The 24,183-nt window shown below is 43.0% G+C and overlaps 1 protein-coding gene across 4 annotated transcripts in view; it reads right to left on the bottom strand.

Moving 5' to 3' along the window:
• Positions 1-24,183, bottom strand: part of PIKFYVE (phosphoinositide kinase, FYVE-type zinc finger containing) — a 99,169-nt gene that overhangs the window by 19,211 nt on the left and 55,775 nt on the right. For all 4 annotated transcript variants that reach the window (XM_014594219.3, XM_014594220.3, XM_019492222.2 and 1 more), the window contains 15 exons: positions 23,697-23,877; positions 21,706-21,780; positions 20,811-20,918; positions 18,155-18,295; positions 17,624-17,750; positions 14,624-15,786; positions 13,153-13,253; positions 12,021-12,092; positions 9,141-9,312; positions 6,933-7,111; positions 6,166-6,279; positions 5,787-5,895; positions 5,529-5,683; positions 4,563-4,650; positions 894-954 (listed from right to left, as the gene is read on the bottom strand). In XM_014594219.3, the coding sequence (XP_014449705.1) occupies positions 894-954; positions 4,563-4,650; positions 5,529-5,683; positions 5,787-5,895; positions 6,166-6,279; positions 6,933-7,111; positions 9,141-9,312; positions 12,021-12,092; positions 13,153-13,253; positions 14,624-15,786; positions 17,624-17,750; positions 18,155-18,295; positions 20,811-20,918; positions 21,706-21,780; positions 23,697-23,877 (2,846 nt within the window). The remainder of the gene's footprint in view (positions 1-893; positions 955-4,562; positions 4,651-5,528; positions 5,684-5,786; positions 5,896-6,165; positions 6,280-6,932; positions 7,112-9,140; positions 9,313-12,020; positions 12,093-13,152; positions 13,254-14,623; positions 15,787-17,623; positions 17,751-18,154; positions 18,296-20,810; positions 20,919-21,705; positions 21,781-23,696; positions 23,878-24,183) is intronic.

Genomic DNA, 24,183 nt, shown 5'->3' with positions numbered 1-24,183 from the left:
CAATTCCTCATATGCAATAAGATTGTTACCCTGGGAAGTGAAAGAATGATGCAAGGAGAACCAGCACCAAGGAAGTGAACAGTAAGAGATGAAAATGCACTCCACATGCATCTGACAGACTTGCACACTTGAACTTTTAAAAGGTCATGCACATTGAATAATTCTCATTAGGAGATGGAGTCCCATGGACTTCCACAATAAGTCATTTTTGAGAAATGGGACTTGGGCACTCTTGACATTTTTCCTTTGAGTAGTTCCACTAGTTATAGTGACAACACATCTGGAAATATTAAAGTATTCATGTTAAAAAAGAGAGACACCCCCTAATGAAACTAAATGGTTACATAAAAAGACTCATGATATTTAACAACATTCAAAATCTAGGTTTTTTTCCGGATACCAGTCCAACATGGAAGGACCTAGGTAAATTCAGGCATGATGGAGCTCTGCCATTGCTACAAGACTAACCAACCTGTGTTCAGTTTACATTCATTAACCATACAAGTGAGCTACAGCACTAAAAGAGCATTGTATGTCTACAGCATAGTGTGCCAAAACCACTGGTCACAGCATCTCAAGACAGGAAGTGCGTCATAGGGCTTTAGAGGCTTAAGACCCAACTGTATAAAAAGCCTCACTCCAGTTTTCTAGGAAGAATTAAGGGCTTTAAGAATATTGCATGTCATACTCTTTGGGGAAGGGACCATCTTTTTAATATGTTCAGTGTAGAACGAGTCCTGGTCCAGAATGCAGGTTCTCAGATGCATAATGGTCTCAGACAAAAAGCCTGGAGACAGACCTACACCAAAATACCAGCTGCTCTAGTTATCCAATGAGGAGTTGAGGTAAACATTTCTGTTAGTCTCATTAAAAACAGTATTTGCTGAACAGACCTTTTTCTCCATTCTGTAGTGCTGGAGAAGTATTGCGGGGAGAAGCATCCATCGCACTGACCTGTGAAGGGCAAAGAACAAGGGTCTGTCAGTAGGATCCAGCAGCCCCAATCCTTTTCAGCTATAGTCCCCAATTTGAGATTCCTCCCAACAGCTATCAACTGACTTGCCAATGTAGCTTCCAATTCATTTGCGAACAGCAGTTGCGGCCAGCATTTTCAGCCTCAGCAGCACTACTAAATCCATCTAATGTATGACCATTTGCAAGGCAGGAGTCAAATTTCAGAAATAGCAAGATGTAAATGTATGCTATTAGATAAACTCCTAAATGCTTAGCACGATGCTCTAACTAACGTAATACAGTTTTCTTTAATTTTTATCACCAACTACCACAATTTGTTTGATGCTTTTAAAGGGTCCAGTCTATTTACTACAGAACCTTATGCCTGCAAGATTTAAAATAAATGTTGTTTTACTCTGAAAACTAGGAATTCGATAGCAATTAACTGAAAAGATGCACACGCATGCAGAAAGCTGAATACACTGCAGTCTTACCAGATTTGAAAGCACTTGGGTTATTCCTTTAAAGCACTGCATTTAAGAGTTTATAGCGCACACATTTTTCAGGTTTAACATAGAACTTTTGTTTTCTACCTTTAAGTTGCATCATCCTGCAGTTCTCCCCTTGCTCCCCCACCCTCCTTTTGCTACTATCTAGTAGGGCTGTGCGAAGCTTTGGTCCCCGATTCGATTCGGCATTCGGCAGAGATTCATCCCGAGTCGGAGACCGAATCTCTGAATCCGAATCGAATCAGAGGACCCTTTAATCTCTGGAGGGACTGGACGTGTTCAAAACAGCAGGTCCAGATGCTCTCCACCTCAGGGTTCTGAGGGAATAGGCAGGGGCTATCGTGGGGCCCCTGGCACGGCTTTACAAGCACTTGTGGTGCTCTGGCCAGGTGCCAGATGACGAAGGAGGCCAATGTGGTCCCCATTTTCAAAAAATAGAGGAGGGAGGACCTGGGCAACTATAGGCCCGTTAGTCTTACCTCGGTCCTGGGGAAGCTGTTTGAGAAGATTATCCAGAAGCACATCTGGGAAGGACCAGCAGGGGGGATGATGCTCAGGGGCATCCAGCATGGGTTCATTAGGGGCAGGTCCTGTCAGACCAACCTGACTGCCTTCTATGATCAGGTCACACAATCATTGGACGCAGGTGTCGTGGTGAATATAGTCTTTCTGGACTTAAGGAAGACCTTTGACACTGTTGACCACCCCATTCTCATTAAAAAGCTAGGCAACTGTGGCACTGATGCCTACACAGTCATATGGGTTGCAAATTGGCTGAAGGGCTGCACCCAGAGAGTGGTGGTGGACAGGTCATTTTTGACCTGGAGAGATGTGGGCAGTGGCTCAACCTCAGGTCTTGGTCCTCAGGCCCACACTGTTCAATTTCTTTATTAGTGACTTGGACGAGGGGGTGAAAAGCACCCTGTTCAAATTCGCTGACGACACCAAGATTTGGGGCAAGGTGGGCACGCTAGAAGGGAGGGACAGGATACAGTAGGACCTGGACAAGTTACAGAGATGGGCAAATGAGAATAGGAAGGGATTTAATGCTGACAAGTACAGGGTAGTGCACTTGGGCAGTAAGAACCAGCAGCATACCTATAGGCTGGGGAACTCCCTTCTCAAAAGCACAGTGGCAGAAAGAGATCTTGGAGCCATTATCGAATCCAGAATGAACATGGGTCGCCAATGTGAGGATACTGTTAGTAAGGCCAACTGTACCTTGTCATGCATCCACAGATGCATCTCAAGCAGGTTCAAGGAGGTGATCCTCCCACTCTATGTGACACTGGTCAGGCCGCACCTGGAGTACCGCATCCAGTTCTGGGCACTGCATTTCAGGAGGGATGTGGCCAGCTTTGAGAGGGTCCAGAGGAGGGCCACTCACATGATCCAGGCAGCAGGGCAGACCCTATGAGGAGAGGCTGCAGGACCTGAACCTGTTCAGCCTCCACAAGAGAAGGCTGAGAGGGAACCTGGTGGCCGTCTACAAACCTACTGGGGGGACCAGCAGGGAATGGGAGAGACCCTGTTCCCCCAAGCACCTCCCGGAGTAACAAGGAATAACAGCTATAAGTGGTTTGAGAGTAGGTTCAGGCTGGACATTAGAAGGCACTACTTCAGTCAGAGCGTCTAGGATCTGGAACCAACTTCCAAAGGAAGTGGTGCTGGCTCCTACCTTGGGGGTCTTTAAGAGGAGGCTTGATAATTACCAGCTGGGGTCATATGAGCCCAGTATTCTCTCCTGCCCAGGGCAGAGGGTCAGACTTGAAGATCTACTTAGGTCCCTTCCGACCCTACATCCATCCATCCATCTCCAACTCAAATCTGAACTCTCTGAATCGATTCAGAAAGATTTGGCGATTTGGACATAAACACAGCTTTAAAATCTTTTTTCTATATACCTCAAGGTACCAGGTGGCTCGTGAATGCTGCGATGCTGGGGTGGATGGAACATCCCACAGGAGCACGGGGAAGCTCTCCAGTGTGCTCAGCAGAAGACCTGGAAGTGGACCAGAAGCACTTCCAGGTCACTTCCGGGTCCACCAGGGGTCAAATCCGAATTGAATATGGCCCATTTCACACACCCCTATTACTTAGTACCCTGAGAATACTGTAACTTTTTAGTTGCTTTATCTGAGGCTGGGCTTCTTGAGCATCTTGGTACAGAATCCTCTTTTCAAGAGGAGGTTAGATGAGCATCTAGCTGGGGTCATCTAGACCCAGCACTCTTTCCTGCCTATGCAGGGGGTCGGACTTGATCTATTGAGGTCCCTTCCGACCCTAATGTCTATGAATCTATAAGAAGTGGCCAATGTTTGGAGTGGGGGGGGGGGGGGGCGCTGCTTTAAATGGAACTTAGCTTTTCAAGCAGACTGCTTCCAACCTGGCTCATGCCAGTGCCACTGCAACCGCAGTCACAGCTCCTCCTGAGGAGCTGCTACCACTTCTTCCTAACATGCAAAAGAAGCCCTCCACATCCCAAAGTCTCCCAGCTCTGTGGGCCATAGGTTGCTGATGCCTGCCCTATTACACTTCATGCTAGATAAAAATGCAATATCCCAAAGGACTCTACCATTTTCCATACCTGCCAATGGAAAAAGTGACCCAGAGAATTTTACCAACTGTTTTTCTGTTATAACTTTGTTTACATTAAATCTTCCCAATTTTTCTCCCCCTTCTCAGTTGCTAGCAACTCCAAGCAAGTAATATGGTCACTCTTGCTTATCTTTTCTCTCTCATCACAACTAAGCCTAAAAGCAAACACATAAATGATTATTTCCCATTTAGAAATAATCTCCTCAATATCAACAGTGCACAACTAAATAGACATACATCAGTACTGACAGCTTACAAGCACTAAAGCAAATAGCTGTGTTTCTAAAAAGTCACCAGCTTTTGTAATTCAGAGTTAACATTTTCTTTAGTGTAAGCCACTATTGTGCATTGTCTTAATGCAGAGTTAACACTTTTCAACTCAAATTATACGGCACCATGAAATTACTTTTGCCCAGCAATGCAACTTAACTATGTATTTTAAACACGGCTTTAAGAAAAACTGCTGTTTCACTGCAGACACCAGTGGCAGAATAAAACTACCTTTTCTTCCCCTTGCCTCAGTCTTCCAGGGCTAGGTGGTACTGAAGGACGTTTTCTCCCTTTCTCTTGTTGGAAGAGATCCTGTAATCTAAAAATAAAATAGGTTAAAGGTATCAATGTGACATCATAAAGGTGCTATCATTCTATGAACAGGCTACCTTATTACCCAACTCTAAAACTACTTCAAATTTAAGGACAACTGCCCAATAATTAGACTCTATACATGAAAAAAAATGCACAACAGAGGTGGCCAGGGATTGGGGAGAAGTTGCAGCTCTGACCCTGAACACAGGTCAGAGGATAGCTGGCTGCCCCCCTGCCTCCCACACTGAAGGGGAAGGGGGGGATAGGAGAGCATGAAGTGACAACTCATCTTGGATTCAAGTATATAAAAGCATTTCTTTTTAAAATACACTAAGCTGAGAGACCAGCAAGTATATCTTCACAGTCTTTTCTGGGATGTTGTCTTCAATATTATCCCTAAATAAGGTTTCAGATAATCGAAAGAGCCTGCCCTTTTCAGCAAGTGCCAAAATAGAAACTGTTCCAAATTCAAGCTTACATTGAAAACAGCGAGCCAAGGGACACAACAGAAAGTTGAGTTAACTAATGGCAAGTGCTTTCCCATGCCTGCACAGCTGCAAAATTACTTCAAAATGATCAACTGTTTTTCATGCTCTTGTTGACCCTTTTATTCAAGCTATGCTTTGCTTCCCCAAGCACACGACTGGCAAATGAAAAGCTGCAATTAGTCTGGGTGGACTATTTAAAATCTAGACATTTACTAATGGTTTTCTGCTACAACTCCTCACTAATTTTACCCTTTACAGAATGGATAAATATGGCCAGTCATTAGCAACATTACAAACCCCACCATACAGTAGTTACATCACACACAGGAGACGGAAAAGGAAGACAGGCCATGACAATTTCTTATGTATTATACGAACATTACCAGTCTCTTACCTGTTATTCCATGCTTGCAGCATCTCACAGAGCCCCTGCTTTTTGGCTATCAGAGACTCAAAAACTGACTGAAGCTGCTGAGGGGTGTCCAATGATGATGAAAGCAGCCTTGCTTGGATCTTTTCAATCCAGTTCCTGAACTCTACCTCCTCCATCTACCAAAAGAAGTGAAAGAGAAGTTTGTGTTCTGCCATCAGCCAGCATTAATGCTCAGTGAATTTTAATCTGCATTTTACCGGTGCAATAGCAGCACATTACCTCCTTTTGTGCAAAAAGGTCTTCCATCTTCTCTTCCCTTGTTTTGCTGAAAGTATCCGTTTTCAAAGAGGTGAGGCGATCATCAACAGCAAGATATACCTGTGAAATTCTGTCATTAACAGGATCAGAAAAAAACAAAACAAAACACACACAATTGTTAATCTAAGTGTTCTCAGAATATGAGCCTTGTTCTTCAGTGTATCAATTCATTGCTATTAAAAAACAGCCTCTACGCTGGATTTAAAAAAGTGAAACACATTTAACTGGTGTTATTTAACTCCAATAAGAATGCCTTCTTGTCATCTAGTAACTGGAGATCAAGGCAAAAAAATAAAATAGAGGTAGGAAGGACAGGCAAGAACACCTACACACTGCTTACTTTTGAGAGAAATCCTTCAGGTCCTGCAAAATGGTAACCTTTAATGGAGCTTGTCGTTTGATGTAGATTTTGGGGAGTGGGACACACACCTCCAGCAGCCGGATAGGAGAATAGCTAGGAGCAACAGAAGATGCCCATGTTAAAGTGTGAAACACCCTCTTTCTCCCACCATTTTTGCTATTGGCAGTCCCTCCTTTTGTTGGTGCAAAGCAGATAAGAGGCTTGAAGGCAAGTGACAATGCCTAAAGTAGCTTTGTGTTAGTTTATTTACTAAATGGAATGGGCACAAACTACAAACCATACTTATAGGCTGGAGGAACCTCTAAATCGCTTGGGTCAACTTCAGTTCAAGGTTAGAGCTCTCTCTTTTTTTCTTTTCTTTTTTAAGAAATGTAGACTGGCCACTCCATTATTTCCAGGGACACTGCCACACCCTTCACTTCTAGCCCTGCACAGAACAGTTTGACTAGCATGCCAGTTTGTAGAGGTTGCACTGTACTTCCAGAACGGATGTATAAGCTATGACAATAATGCTGTTTCCCCTTCCCTCCACCCCCTCATTTTATTTAAAAATTCGCAACCCCGCTTGATTAAGTGATCTTTGGACTTCCAGCTTGATCCAAGTTTTTTTTGTTTGTTTGTTTGGGGTTTTTTTTGGGGGGGGGGGGAGGGGGGGGGAGAGAAGAGGGGAACAGGAGAGAGAAGGGTGCTGGAGAGGGCAAACAAGAAAAGTTAGAGTAGGATCTTCCTGGAAATGAAAAACTTACCTGAAAGACGCCACCATCTGATTATAGGAAAAATACTGGTGATAGTCATGGTGTATGGAGTGACCACAAGGCTCTGCATTGGCCCTTCGGGTATACTGGAGCCCATAGAATCTTAACTCAAGGTATTTTGCAAATGACATAGACCAAGAATCATTAGACAGTGGGACAACTGGTGTCACCTGAAATGTGAAGCAAGAGTTTTTAAATATATCTCAAGCAAGTGATCCAAGGAATAAATACATAAATTAAGACAAGCCTAATCCAAGCAGTGAACTAGTACTTAAAGCAACTCAGAAGTGTGGTCAAGAATCAGAAGTGTACATGCACACTGGCTGTATTTATAGCTAGAAGAACAAGGAAAGTTAAAACAGCATGTGGATTTTACAACAAAACAGTTTATTTGCTACTCTGGTGCTGAACAAAAAATCTAACATGAGGTGAATTGTGTTTTGAAGCTACACTTCTAGCATGTTTCTGGATCAAATTCAGCAGTACATATGTACAGCAAGTGATAGGACTAGTACTCTTTAACAATTTCTTGGCTCTATTTTCTTGTGCAGGGACCAGGACTCCCCTACCGAGATTCAGGACAGACTCAGAAGTAACTCCGCCAAGCCTAGGGTCAGGGAGGATCAGGTTAGAGAACTTCTGGAGGGACTGGACATGTTCAAATCAGCAGGTCCAGATGCTCTTCACCCCAGGGTGTTAAGGGAATTGGCAGGGGTTATCGCGGGGCCCTGGCACGGCTTTACAAGCACTTGTGGTGCTCTGGCCAGGTGCCGGACAACTGGAATGTGGTCCCCATCTTTAAAAAAAGGGAAGAGGGAGGACCTGGGCAACTATAAGCCTGTTAGTCTTACTTCAATCCTTGGGAAGCTCTTTGAGAAGATTATCAAGGAGCATATCTGTGATGGGCCAGCAGTGGGGATGATGCTTAAGGGCAACCAGCATGGTTTCATTAGGGGCAGGTCCTGTCAGACCAACCTGATTGCCTTCTACGATCAGGTCACAAAAAAATCACTGGACACAGGTGTCGCCGTGGATGTAGTCTTTCTGGACTTCAGGAAGGCCTTTAACACAGTCTCTCACCTCATTCTTATTAAAAACCTAGGCGACTGTGGCACTGATGCCTACATAGTCAGATGGATTGCAAATTGGCTGAGGGGTCGTACTCAGAGTGATGGTGGATGGGTCATTTTTGACCTGGAGAGAAGTGGGCAGTGGGGTCCCCCAGGGCTCGGTCCTTGGGTCCGCACTGTTCAATTTCTTTATTAGTGACTTGGACAATGGGGTGAAGAGCTGCCTGTTTAAATTCACAGATGACACCAAGATTTGGGGCGAGGTGGGCATGCTAGAAGGGAAGGACAGATTACAGCAGGACCTGGACAGGTTACGGGGGTGGGCAGATGAGAATAGGAAGGGATTTAATACTGACAAGTGCAGGGTTGTAGGCCAAGTTAAAGTATGGATATCTAACAAAGTAAGACACCACACAAGAATTGTTCGGATCAGTGGGGCCAACCTTTTTGGCCCTGCACGCTCCCCAAGTACCGCTCTGATCCCATTCTCCTGCCTGATTTGCTGGTTTACTTTCTGATCCCTAACCGATCTCCTGCTCTGCTTTCTGCTATATCTACTTCATGTTGCCTGTCCCCTCCCATCTGCTGCATGGCACAAGCAGAGGCTGCCCATGTCATTTGATGCACCTGCTGCAAGTAGCCACCTCTGGTTCATTTAATCTGAAATTTTTAATTGGACCAGAAAGGTCAAATTTTTCTATCAACAAAAAGAGATGGAAGTCAAAGATCTTAGCCAATCTTGTCTGGTACAATCAAAAGCATCTAAAACTCTCCCCCTACCCCACATCCAACCCCGCTTTCAGGAGAAATTTGATTACCTTTGCCCCAAACCACGAACAAACACTTTTTCTATTGCACATGATTCTACAGTATTTATCTTATGATGCAGTCAAATACAGCCTTGAGCTGTACTGATCACAACCTGTTCATTCCATTTCAGCTGTGGCAACGGGGGGGGGGGGGGGGGACGACACGACTGAACACTAGAGAAAAAAATATTTTTATTATGGTTTACTACTTGTGTGTATATATGTGCATAAATACAGCTAGGTATGCAAAGATCTGATACACTAGGGATTTGTCTGCAGTAGCAGCTAACAGTGTTAAAGACTTATTCTCATGTTTTTACCTGCTTGCACAGTCTGCACCAGGAGTAGGTAAGGATTGTGTGCTGGTATCCAGGGACTGGGGAGTCCAGCTCTTTCAGTACAATCTGAACACAGCCTTGCCCGTGGACGAAGCGACGAATGTGGTGTACCATAGGTGTTTCGCAAAACATGCTGGGGCACTGGTAGGAAGGCCTTCATGAAAAGAAGGGGCAGGGGTACGCTCAGTTGCAAGAAAACATACATTTGATGTTCCTGGGAACTTGTCTGTGGCCCCAGGTATTCAGCACACCCATAGATGCCATTACAATGCATGTCATAAGGCTGTTTTTAACACCAAGTTGGTGAACCTTGTAACTTATGATAAATTTTTTTTTTTTTAATCTATATTCAGGAAACCTCAAAAGTTGTTTTTCAATATGCTGACTTCCCATTTTGACAAAAGATCTTAGCCAGCTCTTAACTGCATAAATCTAGTTTAGTTTTTGATTGTGTTGGACACAGCCTTCCAGGGGATAACTTGCAGGGGTGTGTGAAACAGGCCCTATTCAATTCGGATTCAGCCTGAATCAGGGACAGTGATTCCATTCGTTGATTCGGATCACTGTCCCCGATTAGATTCGGCTGAATCCGAATCTGAAGATTCGATGCTGATTCACAGACTCAGCAATTTGGATATAGACAGCTTTAAAAGTTTATCTACATACCTCGAGGTACCAAGCACAGCCCATGAACACTGCGATGCTGGGGCAGATGAAGCGTCCCACAGGAGTGGGGGGTGGGGCCTCCACATGCTCGGCGGCAAACTCAGAAGTGGACCGGAAGTACTTCCAGCCCACTTCTGGATCCGCCGGGGAGCATGCAGGGGGGCCCCTCCCACACACCTCCTCAGTGATCAGCTGAGGGAGACCCCAGGTGCCCTCCCAGACCCAGGAGGCACCAGTCACCAAGCTGAGGGTGCGGAGGAGCACCCAGCATACTCCCTAGCGGACCCAAAAGTGAACCGGAAGAGCTTCTGGTCTACTTTCCGGGTCTGCTGCCAAGTACGCTGCAGGGCATCCCGCACTCCTGTGGGACACTCCATGCGCCCCAGCACTGTAGCATTTACGAGCCACCTGCTACCTAGAGATATGTAGAAAAAATATTTGAAGCTGTGTCTACGTCTGAACCACTGAACCTTTCCGAATCAATTCGGAGGGTTCCAATTTGATTTGGAGAGATTAAAAGGGTCCTCCGATTCAATTCGGATTTGGAGATTTGGCCACCAAACTGGGCTGAATCTCTGCCGGAGGTTTGCACAGCCCTAATAACCTGTACTCACATAAGAAAACTAGCAGCAGCAGTGCACAAGTGTAAAAATGCTGATTACAAAATGACCAATGCCCTGTACCAGCCACTGACTTGAGAGTAACAAGTGCAGCAATTTATATTCTTAATTTTTATCACCCCAAAGCTCAAAGAAAGCCTGAAAAGTAAAAACAGATTTAACATGTGACAGATATCATGGTGGCAACAGCAGAGACTAAAGTCTCCAGACTAGGTACAACCAAAGCTATGGCTGGATGAGTACCAAGAGCTATCAGTAGCTTTAGAGGGCTATAAGCCCCTGTAAAGTGTGATGAAGACCCATTTCCTGTAAGCCACAAAACATCTGTCAGAGACAGACTTTCATCCCTAATGCTCTAACTAGTGGTTTTGCTAAAGTAAGACACCTAAAAGGTAATTTATGAGCTTCAAAGAAATTTAAATCTCTCATCATGTTATCTCAGATTCATGTACCACCTACATCAGTTGCTTTTCCCCCCAAAAGATAGAAGTTACCCATTCCCCTCTCAAATAGCCAGGTGCATCCTTCTAAGGCAGAGAGTGTTGATCGTAAGCAAGTTGCATTCTTAGCATGCTAGTGAGGCAGATTTTTTTTTTTTTTTTAAACATAGCTTAACAGAGTTCCTTATGTAATGTAGGATTCTAGCAATAGCCATCCGTTTACCAAAATAAACCCCAAAAGAAACCGAACAAGCTTTGGCTACAAGGACTCAGGCACACCATCTATCCAGCAGCATGGTCCAAGGAAAGTGCATAATTTTTGTCCCTTATTGTAAGTCACTCAGCTTTATATGCTACCCCTTCCCAAAAAAGGCTAATAAATAAGTTTACATTTTAGGTAATTCTAGATATTCCCAAAACAGTTTAGCAGTTAATCCCTTCATACAGCTGAAACATTAGACAGACATGGTGGTCTATTTAACTAAAGTCAACATACTTCAGAATTTTATATCAAAATTGGTAAAGATTAGTTATTTACTTCCTGAAACTTCCCAACATCTTGGTAGTAGGTTTTTCCTCCAAGGACTGTATGAGATGGAATCATAATTTCTGAAGAATATACATCAGGAGTAAATTCCCAACTCAAAATCCCCATCTTCTCCATAGCAACCAATTGTGTCCTGAGAAGATCATGAGCAATGCAACCGAGTGCTTTTAAGCCCACAAACCTCAAACCTGGCCACTGTGCCAAGCACTATAAAAATAAAGTCCAACAGAGGGACTGTTAGGCATCTGAGGCCATTACAATCTTTGTTAATTAAAAAGAAAAAAAAATGCAGCAATGACTGAACAAGTTGGTAGGAAGATGGGCTTGTAGAATTTGTTGCTCATAAGAACTCTTACTGCTTTTACAGAAATATACTTGCAAAGAAGCTTGTTTATTAATCAACCAAAACAGAAATTCTCCCCCTTAAAAAGGGAAAGGGACTAACCTCAGGCAAACCATTTTTGACACACAGGTTATACATGGCTTCCTGAACATTTGAAAAATGCACATAATGTGATTTGGCCATACAAAGAGCAACACACGCTTAAAAACTGTCTTACTGTTTGAGGGTGAAAAGAACAGATCTCACCTGAAACAATACCGTTCTAAAAAGACTCCTAGAGTGAGGTCATTCTTTCCATAGAACTCCATTGTCACAATCCTGAAGAAGAGACCAGAATTTAGCAAATAGGATCGTGTATTGTTTGCGAGCTGCCCAATGTGAAGTAGAAAGGTCACAAGTCTATACATTTATCTGATCAACCACCTCAAATATTCCTTGGAGACCCCAGACAAGAACTTCAATGCCTGGGTGCCTGATGCTGAAAATTTTAGCAACCCAATCCTTTAATACCTAAGGGGACTTTTTTAAGGAGAAAAATAAGTGCCAAGCATCCCAGATCTCTTCCAAGAGACTTTAAAGGAACTTTTGGTTCCTTCACAACTGTTGGGGACACAAAATAGGCAGATGTTAAATATCTGCTTGGACAACTAATCTTAGGCACCCCAAGCTGGAATTTTTAACTAGTAGCAACTATGTGTGTTTAGTCTTCCCTAGTATATTCCTTAGTTTTGTACTGGAATGACTGAATAAAAACTAAACCCATAATCTATATACCATTCTTTGTGTCGACTTCCATCCCTTATTCTATTGAACTAGTTATTAGATGTTGGACTTCTAATACCAATTCTTTGGCAAACCCTATTAGTGAACTGTAGTCTCAAAGATCCAAAGATTAAATGCTACATGTTTAAAGAAATAAACTATCCCATTATCCAAGTACAGCTGCTATTAATAATTACTGCAGTAGGTTGTCTAAACCTTGTTCTGGAGCCCTACTACTAAAATAGTTCTATAAACTCCCACCTATCTAAAAGATTGCATGGATTTCCCTCGAACACGAGGTGACTGAACACTTACTCAAAAGAAGTGATTAGACCACCAACTTTCAAAATCACTTTGTTCTGGTTTAAGCCTTTGCAATGCATAAACAAAGCATGATGTCATTGCATGGGACCACCAAGTCATGAAATGCTTAAAGTTGTGACAGGCAAATATGCCTTCCCAGGAGTCCTTAGTAAATGGGACAGAGGCGTTAGCACCAATCAGAAAGGAGGGCCGGGGGGGGGGGGAAGGGGGACACGCATACATACTCCCTCCTCACTCCCCCTTCCTCACTTCCACCCCCGTCCCCCCAAAAATTAGCAAATTATTTTCATACCACGGACTAACACAGGCACTTGGAGCATTGCTGGACTGAGCAGAAGAGCTACTGAAAAGAACACAGAGCCTCTGATGGTTCACTGGACTCAGACAGTCCACCTGACAAGAGAAAACCCATTAACAAGTCATGGATATGGTTTCCATCTATGCATTTCAAAGAGGTACATAAAAATAAAACTTCAATTAGCAAGATGTTTGGTCTTGCTTAAGTTAATCTTCTGAGGAAAGTAAAAGCTATCCTAAAGCCCTCTCTAGACCTTTTGCATGGGTAATGTTGAATATTAGTACATCTGAATAGCAACAGAAATTTTAAAGGGAAAGAAAACTCAAGCCATTAAAAAAAAAAGTATACAGTAGGTTTTTAGTCCACAATAGTTTATAAGCAGTATGCCCATACCTTAACACTTGTAACTCTCCACTAAAACTGTACATTTGGGTTAATATGTCCCATCTCAGAGCATACAGAGTAGATTCTCATCTGTTCCCTCTCCCCAGGCCCACCCATATACCACTTTGTGAACTGACAAACATAAGCAGCAGAACAAAAAAAAACACAAAAATCTGCTGAAGAAAGTCTAGGGTAAAGAGATTTTTTTTGTGGTCATAGGGCAGATCAACAATCATTTACTAGTTTAACCCAGAATGAAAAAGTTCTGCTACCACTTGTCATTAGCCACAGCTTGTATCACAAGAAAAGTCCGAAGATCAAATGTGGTCCTCTAGAGAAACTGTAGTTTGTTCCCCAGCTTTGGCAGTCTGCCACAAAAACTGCTACCCAGAAAGCTTTTTTTTAGCTGGATGAAATTATGAAGCATTTGCATTCCACCCTGCCCAAACTTTTTGAGTGCATACAAGTAGATGTCACATCTCTAGCTCCTGGTGTGCAACAGAGATGCTATAATTATGTTTCTGTTTTTTTAAAAGTGACTTTTGACACTTCTCCAGCTGATCACATACCTTGCAATCATTTTAACCATTGATATGCCTTAATTACAACCTCTTAGCACTATGATTTTTGGTCCCCTTTCACTACCTGAGGTACAAAACCCTGAGTCTCAAATTAACATTATGGCTTCATAATGACTTGTTCCGAGGACTATTTTTCAAGCAAGAATTGACTAATGCTTTTGAAACAGGCAAGACATTGTTATCTCTTCCTCAGAATTAATTCCAAATATATCAGACAAGTAAAGTGAACTGATGAAACTTGATGAAATGCATCAAGTTTTGTTCTTCACATGATTTAGGGAACACCTGCCTTACAAGCTTCTCCATTCTGTTACTTTTGTCACCTACAATCCATTCCTCAATCCATTTCTAGCTGAAGGCTGGAGGATGTGACTATTACAATAGATGTGACTATGACAAAAGCTGACAGTCCAATACAATTTCATTAGGACTGGACTGTTCATAAGTATGTTTAGCGAAAGGAAAAATAAAACAGCAAGTAGTAAGTCTAGAAATCTTACCTTGTGAGACCATACAGATTCACTCTGACCCAATCCCCTCTCGTCATCTTCATTTCTACCTCCAACTTTTCCACCAGCTACATCCTTATACTGAGCAAAAGGGTCCATGTTTTTCTGCTGTATTCTTCCACCTCTTGCCCGGTAATCTGCCAGCATTCTGGCCAAACTTTGGCTATCACCCACATGCTCTGCAATTCTAGTGTTAACCAAGTCATGGGAAGGCAAGACTTGGATCGCTTTGGCTTGGACACTTCCATTCATCCCCTGCAAGCCAGACAGATCCCTCAGTAGCTGTTTCTTCCGCCTGCTCTCCAGTTCCTTATGCTCTTTGTTGAGCAGTGGTGACCAATAGACCTGCTCTGGGAAGTATTCCCGGGTAGGGCACCTCATGCCCTGCTCAGTTAAAAGAAATGGTTCACGGAACGCAATTACAGGGGAAATGCAGAGAATAAGATCTTTCAGCTCTTGTTTAAATGCTGCTGAATAAGCCTTGAGTCTGTCCTCAGAGGACGTTACCTCCTCTGCAACATACAATCCAGTGTCATCCTGCAGAGGGTCTCTAAAGACTCTCATATGGCTTTTGGAATCCTGCAGGTCCTCTTGCTGCTGCAGAGTCTCCAGTGGCTGACCATCCAGTGTGCCTGGATGTTCATCCAAACTATGGAAGGGCAGCAGCGATTCTGGCATTGGAGCTACAAAAGAACTTGATGCTAAAAATGGAGGCTCCGTGTTGAGGTGCTCCTGCTGTTTTAAAGAAGACAACTCTTGCAGGACATCATCTTCAAATAATGTTCTTTGCTCTAAAGAACCAACCTCATCAGAAGTGACAGATTCAGAGATCACAGATAGTTTGTCAGAGGAAAGTTCACCATCTCTGCTCATTGTGCTAAACTCCTCACCATTGAATAGGTTCTGCTGCTCAATGTCGTCCTCTTGCTCTTCAATCAGAGAGTGAAAGGAGCTGTTTTTAGTTAGGGTGGGGGGCATAGCAAACTCATCCATGAGGAAAGAGATTTCAAGCTGGGAATGATAAGCCACGCAGACCATGAAGATAAGAATCTCCTTCACTCGGGCCAGTTCATACTCTGCAGCACCCCGTAGCTTGATTGTGCAGCCCAAGTGTGGTGGACACCCCTCAAAAAACATTAAGGTTTTTGTCTGATCTAGCAAAAAAAAAAAAAAGGAAAGGAAAGAAGAAAGAGACTAACGTCAAACCATTCCACAGCTAAAACAACCTATTAAAATTGCATTCTATTTTTGTAGCAAACTGCCAGCTGTTACGCAGGAGTCAGGGCTGGTGGCACAGCTTAGCTGGACGAACTGGGGCCCATCCCAATATCTGGTGCCAGGTTTGAATTGTATGAATTTAGGATATTTTTTTGGAGGAATGGATACCTTAAGCTATTCCTCTTCCTGCAAAGTAAGTTGTTATATATTTTAAGTCAAATGAGGACTGAATACATGAATAGGGTGAAACAGGCATTCTAAAGTCTCAAAGCATTTGCTTTAAGTTTTGAATTAACACTCCAAGGATGAAATGCAAGTTGTTACACCCAACAGGTGACCCGTGAAAAGAAAAAAAAAAAAACTGGACTAGGATTTAAAAACCAATTGGACTAGGTTAAAAACTAAGCTGACATAAGACAATGTTTTTGCTTGCTTGACCAGCCTCCTTCTTTTTGTAGTAAAGAGCTCCAGGTACGCAAAAAAGCTGCCAGCATTGCTGGTTCTCCTCCCAAATATAGTTTGTCACTTCTTAGAATGGGTTCCCATGCAATGTAAACAGACAGGATCTGAAGTTGCACAGAAAAAGAATGCCTCTGTTGTGCACTTGGTTATATTTCTCTCATTATATCAAGTCTAGTTTTGCTATGTTTTCTCTTCTTGTTCTTTAACAATTTAAAAAAATTACTCTGCTAAATATTCTACTTTAAGTAGCAACTATTAGAGCTGTGCAAGATGTTGGCAGCCTTTTTGTTTGAGGTGTTTCGGGCTGTTTTGCGCCCAAAACACTGAATCTGAATCGAAACAGAAGGCTCCAAAACTACTCTGAAATTAACCAGAAGACTCCAAAACATTCCAGAGAATTTCGGAGTTTCAGAGCTGGGTTTCCAGGAAAACAAAAACTAAGAGGGAGCGAGGGAGGGGGAAGAAGGGAGGAAAGACTGCTCTGATATTGACATCTAGCTCCCAGTTTGATTCCCCAGCTCTCTGATCATTTCCCCAGCTCTTCCCGGGGGGTGAGGGCCCCCAATCTGTGCGCAGGGTTTCAGCAGGCTTGGTGCAGGCGAGCTCAGCGCTGGGAAGACTGCGGTGCTTGCCACTGGCCTCAGGCTGCAGCAGCAGCCTGCTGAAACCTGGCGTGCAGATCTGGGCGCCCGTGCCCCCCTGGAAGAGCTGGGGGAACCTAACCAGGGGGCTGAGGAATCCCTGCTGCGCAACCCGGTTCTGCAGGGAGCAGAGATCTGCGCTAGGGTCTCCTCACTGCTACTACCCACCCCAGGCAGCCCCATGTCACTGGGGCAGCATGGGGCAGGCAGTGGCGGTGAGGAGCCCCCCAGCGCAGATGTCTGCTCCCTGAGGAGCCAAGTCACTCTGTGCCGATTCCCTCCCTTGCAACCTGGCATGACAGGGATCAGAGATCCACGCAGGGGTCTGCTTGTCTGCATGGAGGGCAGCGGCCCTCCACCTTCCCCAGACGAGCTACCCACAGCCCCCATCCTGCTCCTTGCTGCGGCCCTGCAGGCCTGAACCCTGCCCAGCTGGGTAGATAGGGCTATATCAAGCTTCCCTTGCAGCCCATTCAAAACAGATTCAGAGGAGGTTCAACAGAGCCAAATCTCCAAAACAGATTCGGCCGAAACGAAACAGGACAGTGGTCTGAAACGAATCACTGTCCAAATCTGAAACCAAATCAAAAAACACAGCCATTTCACACAGCCCTAGCAATTACCCTTAAGCAAACTAGCTATGGCATCTGAGTTTTTCCATTTGAGTTACCATTAGGTAGCTGGAACACTTGCATGTAAAATTTGTGACAGGTTCCCAAGTGTGGTTTGGTCAATAATTGATCCATTGACATCACCAGGTCTCCTTGGGTCATCCGACTCACCCGGTCTAATACTTGCTGCAAAGTGGATAAAGTAAGAAAAGAACATATAAATGAGAAAGAGGGAACAAAACAGTAAGGCATTAAACACCATCAACCTACGAAAACACAGTACAATGTACTCCAAACTGGATCACCTATACTAAGTTAGTTGTGTGTTTTCTGAAAAAAAAATTAAGGAACATACAGGCAAGTCCTTTCTTTGAAGGCTCCTGGTTTACTTCACAGTTGAAACAAATAGCTTATTATTATATTACTGTAATGCCTCCAATATGTACATGAACCCTGGATGTCACTGCATTTTATCTTGTTTAATACAAGAATTCTATACCCCATTATTGGAAAAAAGTCAGTCAACCAACCAACATCAAATTACTTTAAATTTGTTATAGTATTAGTTGAGCTTGTGATGAAACACTTACTGGCTTGACATTGATAACCAGAGTGATGCCATGTTCCAGCAGCATGTCTTGGGCAATTCGAGATACAGTCTTTTCAACTAGGACCAAATTAGGTCTGACATCTACTATCCGCTGCACATAGTTCTTCAAGAACTCCCTTTCCTATATAACAGAAAGGAGGAGAACAGACAGAAAGTGTTTAGGTAATCTACTCTTAAAAATCTCCAACCTTCCTAGATAAAGCTATTCCATTATCTAATGAGCCCAAATAGTTAGGGAAAAAGAAAAAATAATCTTCTCATGCCTACCCTACTGATTTAAGCCAGTCTCAGATTTTTGAATCACAGGAATTCATTCACTTCTATTCCAGAATGGAATGGAAATTGGTTTTAACAGAGAAAAGATTCCAGTTGCCATACAGCTCTCATCATCACTTGGCCAAATGTTAATTGTGTCATCAAGATAGCAAAGCCAAATCCCCATTAGCAAGGCAATTCTCAGACACATTTCAAGGGTGAGCTCTTAAGTATATAAGTGTTGACATTTACTTGACATTATTTATGGCTGTAGGCAATTTGTCAAGGCACCGGCTGCTTTGCATACCCCTCCATGGCATAATAAGCAAACGCAAGTAGTTGACTTGGGAATTTTTATTTGTTAGACTATTACACATTGGACACTGCAGTGCCCGCATCCTTCATCAGCTCTAACCTCTACTATCCAAACTTTAGGGTTTAACAAAGTTATTAACAAGAGGTTCATTGTTGAGGTGCTATTGCATGGGAATAGGTTTCATGCATGACATTGCAGCTGGCATATTTACAGCCCTGCCAGAGACCTGAAGCCTAGGTTGCCACTACTATCGGCATACAAATTGCAAGCCAGATGACAAGCCCAAAACAGACTCAATGTGCCTTAACTAACTGTTTTGGATTTTGGTCATCTGACTGAAAGTATTTACTTTTTGCCAGAATCTACCACTGGGGAGCACTGTGCAGTCTTTTAATACCTGTTACTGTTCCCCTTTAATTTATGCTGGTTCTCCCATATTTTCTGCTAGCTCCTCTAGCCGCTGCTGTTAGTATTGCAGCAAGGATCAAAAAGCTTTCACAAGCAGTTGATATTAAGCTATCCTCTATAAAATTCTATTTCCTTTAAGCAGTCCCTCCTCCCTCTCCACATTTACAGGGGACAGGAATCAAGAGGGTCATAGGCATATTTCAAGGGTTACTTTAAAAAAACAAACAAAAAAACTATATTGGCATGGGATAGATATATTAAAGCCTAAAATATTAAAGCCTTTAATGTTTCTATCGCCTTACAAATATTGCTTTTTTTTTTTTTTTTTTAAAGCACCCCTTGAAATTAGGGCTATTACTGCATATTCTTTCCTATCCCCTGTAAATATGGAAAAGGGAAGAGGAACTGCTGAAAGCAAAACTGAAATAGAATTTTTATTCAGGATAGCTCAGTCTTCTTGATCATGTCTCTAGTTCAACCTTTCTATATCGTATACTCCCAATATGTGCACAGAGCAATGCTTCTGGTGTTGGTGTTGCCAACTTTTGTGAAGCGCATTGTGGTGCTACAGGACATCTCAGGAGATGATCCATAGTTTTCTTCTCCTGACAAAACATGCTGATCAGCTGCAGAGGGGTCCTATGATTTCATGAGAAAACTGCATCTGCTGAGACCCACCCTCAACATCAACTGCTTGAGAAAGCTTTTTGATCCTTGCTGCAGTACCTCTCTGTTAAACACAAGGCATAGATCCCTCCCGCAAACCCAGAAAGTCATTATCCACCACCCCCTACCCGTTCCCACTGTTAAGCTATTGCGCATAAATACAAAATTGAAGTTCTACTGCTAACATTTACATTTCTGCGCTACCAGGTATTAAAATCACCAAATGCAACATGTTTTCATCTCCTTAAAAGTATCAATTGACAAGTATATTACACACTGCCAACTGACCAACAGACTGATTAAAAGCAAAGGCTCAAAAAGTCACCGCAAACCAAAACTTTTGCTTTTCCCTTCCTACACTCCACCTTTGGAAAAAAGCAGCAGCTACACTAATTTAAGTCTAAATCCTTAAAACCATCTCATAATAGCAAAAGAATGACACAAAGCAACCTTTGTTCTCCACCGCATTAGATTAAGCATTATCAATTCCTAGTAGACAGACATGTACAGGTTTGTTCATTTTCTACCGCTATTCTTTTTTCTGGCTCTAAGTTTCATCCATTTTTTCTACTGCTCTTCAGACACCCCAGCAACTTCCCCCCCCCCCCAAAAAGAGAAAGAAAGAGAGAAAGACAGAAAAGAAACCATCTTTTTTTAACAGAAAATTCCTTCACACTATGTAAATATTATATACCCATTATTTTGGAGCAGTGTTATTTATGGTGCAAGACCTCCCCCCTCAATCAACAAAAAGATACAAGCTAGAGGGGCAAGTATACATTTGCTTTAACTTTTCTGAAATACTGTCTGAAGCAGCTCAGTTATTTTATTCCCCTGTGACCAAATTATTTGCAACCGCCCTCCAAACAACTGCAACTAAATTACATGCATACTGACCACCAATTTTTTTTTTTTTTTGGTTTTTTTTAAAAGGTCATTAGACTGTAATCCAAACAATATGAAACAAAGAAACAGAAGTAAATATTCTGACCTGGAGAACAATAGGATCTATACAGGTGAACTTTGTCTCCTCCCGGTAAAGGTATTCGATAGAACACTTCAGTAGAAGAATTTTGGGATTTTTAATACAGGAGTTCATCTAGATAATTAATTACATAAACAAAAGACAGGGGAGGAAGAACAAGGCATATCAGATTTCAGCTCCTCTTAATATTCCTTCCACAAATCTTTGAGACTCCTCCCCTTAGTTACTCAGATGCATCAAACAAGCAAAGCTGAAGTTTTGCAACCACTTTCACAGAATTAGTCATGAACATTGGAAACTCTGGAACTAGACTTTACATTGCTAAGCTATACAATAGCAGAGAAGCCTTGGAATTCCATTTGTACTACACGACAATTACTGCTCTGCAACAAGAACGCCAACAAACCAGTTCCTGGCAGACGCCTTTCCTACAAGACCAATGCAATTTAAATGTTCCACAACTGCCCAAGTTACAGTGCACAAGGTCAGATACTCTCCAGGTCTGACCTCTTGCCATGTTTTAGAAGCTTATTTTACAGTCTGCCACTGAAAGGGACTACAAAGAGGTGCTCTCCAGTAATTTCTATACAGCTCATTAAAAGTTTCTATAAAAAGCGTTGCATTTTGACTCTTCCTTAAGTATATCAGCCAGTGTTCTCATTAAAACCCCTGAGCTACAAGGGAACAGCTTTGAGAGAAAGTAAAATATACAGGCACTTTCCACTTGACGATTCAATATTTAATGCCAAGTCACCACAACCCCTTAAGGGAAAGGTTTTCAAATCAGGAAATATGTACATCTGCTCTCAGCATACATCAACTACTGGGATAAAATTATTCTTTTGTGTATGATGCCTTGAAATCTGCTAACAAGAATAGAGACTATAAGAAACACCATTACCTTCTTGTGTGCAACATTCTTGGTGCAAACAAAGCCATTTACCACCATAGAATCAAACTTCTTTCCACCTGGGATCTAAAACAGGAAGAATTAAGAACTGTTACATATTCGCTTGATCTCCTTACTTTCTTGGTTAGCATAACATGCATAAAAGTTGCTAAAAAGGCTTATTTTACAGTACATAAACTGACAATTAGCAAAGGAAACAGAAATGAACTATCAAGCATTATTCTATAGCATATACATTTCTCCCAAGTTCTGATGGATGAGCGACAGCATCTGTCATCCTAAAATTGTTTTCAGTTTTAGGGTCTTGGGCCCTATTAGGTATGCACATATATTTTTTAAAAAGACAAGTAATCAGCAATAAATTACCTCAACCATGTAGAAAAAAAAAGTTAGCAAAAAGAAGACCTGACATGGTAGTTTCTAAATGGCCTAAATTCTGTGGAAGTCAGGAAAATATTAGTTACTACAGGCAGTCCTCGGACTTACGGCGCAGTTTTCAAGAACCAATTGTGTCTTAAAACATTGGAACTCGGAACTGATTTTCCCCATAGGAAACAATGTCATAAATGGGGGGTTGGTTCCTGAACCAAGGCTCAATACCCTATTTTCACCAAAAATAACCCAGAATTTTGTACTCAATCAATTATAGATGAGTAACATAGCTACATTGATGTATTTATATTGCAAATAGCAATCATATTGATTTGGAAGGACTTAGAGGTGATTTTGTTGGACTTTTTGAAGGGCCCTTGGCTGGAGCCTTAGCTGTAGGTTTTTCTGGAGTCTTGTCTGCTTTCTTAAAGAAAGTGTCCAAGGAAGTTTGGACAGATGTTCTCCAGGGAGATGGGCAATGCAGCAAACTTGTTCGCTGGTGTGGCATCAGGTCAGATCAAGCATTGTAAAGTCAAAACTGACATCAGAAAGTTGAAAAAGGATGTCAATTTATAAATGTTTATAAACAATTTATAAACGTTTACAAATGTTGACAGCCCCCCAGCCCTGGCTCTGTGGCTGCCAGCAGCTACCCCGGCTCTGGGTAGCTGCTGGAGCCTGGGCTGCTCCGAGCAAGGCTTGCAGCTGCCTGCTGGGAGCAGCCCTGGGTTCCTGGCTAGCAGCAGCTCCCCAGAGCCGGGCCGGCTGCAGCTGGGAGGCTCCAAACAGCTGTGCCAGGCTCCAGCACCAGTTTTGCACCAGCGCATGCAGGCGCAGCTCGGAGCAGGAGGGGCCTGAGGCAGCGCAGCCCCGGTCTTTCCCCTGCTCCCGGCATGGAGATGATGAGCCCGGCGCAGCTGTTTGTAGCCAGCCCAGGCTCTGGGCAGCTGTAGCAGCGGGCTGGCTACAAACAGCTGTGCCAGGTTCATCATCTCTGTGCCGGTAGCAGGGTGGCAACTGGCAACTGGGATGCTGCAAGCCCTGCTCGGAGCAGCCCGGGCTCCATCACTGGCAGCAGTTTCCCGGAGCCAGGGCTGGCCGCGGCATGCCAAGCAAAATGGCCTCGCGTACCACGCTCGGGACGTATGCCAGGGGTTGCTGACCTCTGTCCTACATCGTTGCCCAAACAGATGGTGGGTCTATCAAGAAAGATTTCTAGTAAGAAACTGTCTGTGCTTGGCATCCTTAAATCAATCAGCTCTATGTAATTCAATGTCCCAGTCTCATGTTGTACCTCTAAAACAGCATTTCTCAACCCCTGGGTCACGAACCAAAGGTCCTGGTATGAAAAAGGTTGAGAACCATTACTCTAAAGTGCCTGTTTTAAAGGCCCAAAATCATATCCATGCAACTGAAAGCAGTTTCCAGTGTTGTAGTCATCAGCATGTCTTCCAACACTGGATACACTGCCCCCTGAAGATGATGTTTCCTCTTCATGAAAAGTTGTTGTGCCTAGTGTGAAGGAATACCTGCTAATTATGCGGAAGTTAACACGAGCAATAAACTACCTGCAGTATAACACCCAGGACGCTCCCAGGCACTGAGCTTACTTTTTTTATATGGACAAACTGGCGGATATCCATATCATCATCTCTGTTCTTGACATCAGGTCTGACAGTCTGAACCACCTGGCAGACCACTGGCACAATAATGTCCCTCCAGGAAAGGGACAGCGACTCATTGTAGAGCAGTTGCTGAAGCAGTGCCATCATGTGGTTATGATTAGCAGAACTGAAAAGAATTGAAGCGATTAAGTAGGGGTACTAATGAAGCAGTATATGAAGATTTCTGCATTTTTAAATGCTAAGCAGCAAGCAGTTTGAAAAATACTTTACCTACACACACCCCCTCTACCTCCCCCAGCATCAGGAGTATTCCACATTAACTCTTTGTCTGGATCTAATATTACTAGTAGATTACTTCTTGCTAAACATTTCTAGTATTTTTTTAAGCATAGCTCTGTAAGATAAAAGCAGTGCACTTGATTTTTAAATCCTGTTTTAGATAAAATGCAAGTCTCCCTTAAAGGTAAAAAAA

Source organism: Alligator mississippiensis, chromosome 4, assembly GCF_030867095.1.
Source record: "Alligator mississippiensis isolate rAllMis1 chromosome 4, rAllMis1, whole genome shotgun sequence".
NCBI lineage: Eukaryota > Metazoa > Chordata > Crocodylia > Alligatoridae > Alligator > Alligator mississippiensis.
The sequence above is the reverse complement of the archived record's forward strand: the minus strand, read 5'-3'. Positions and strand labels throughout refer to the sequence as shown.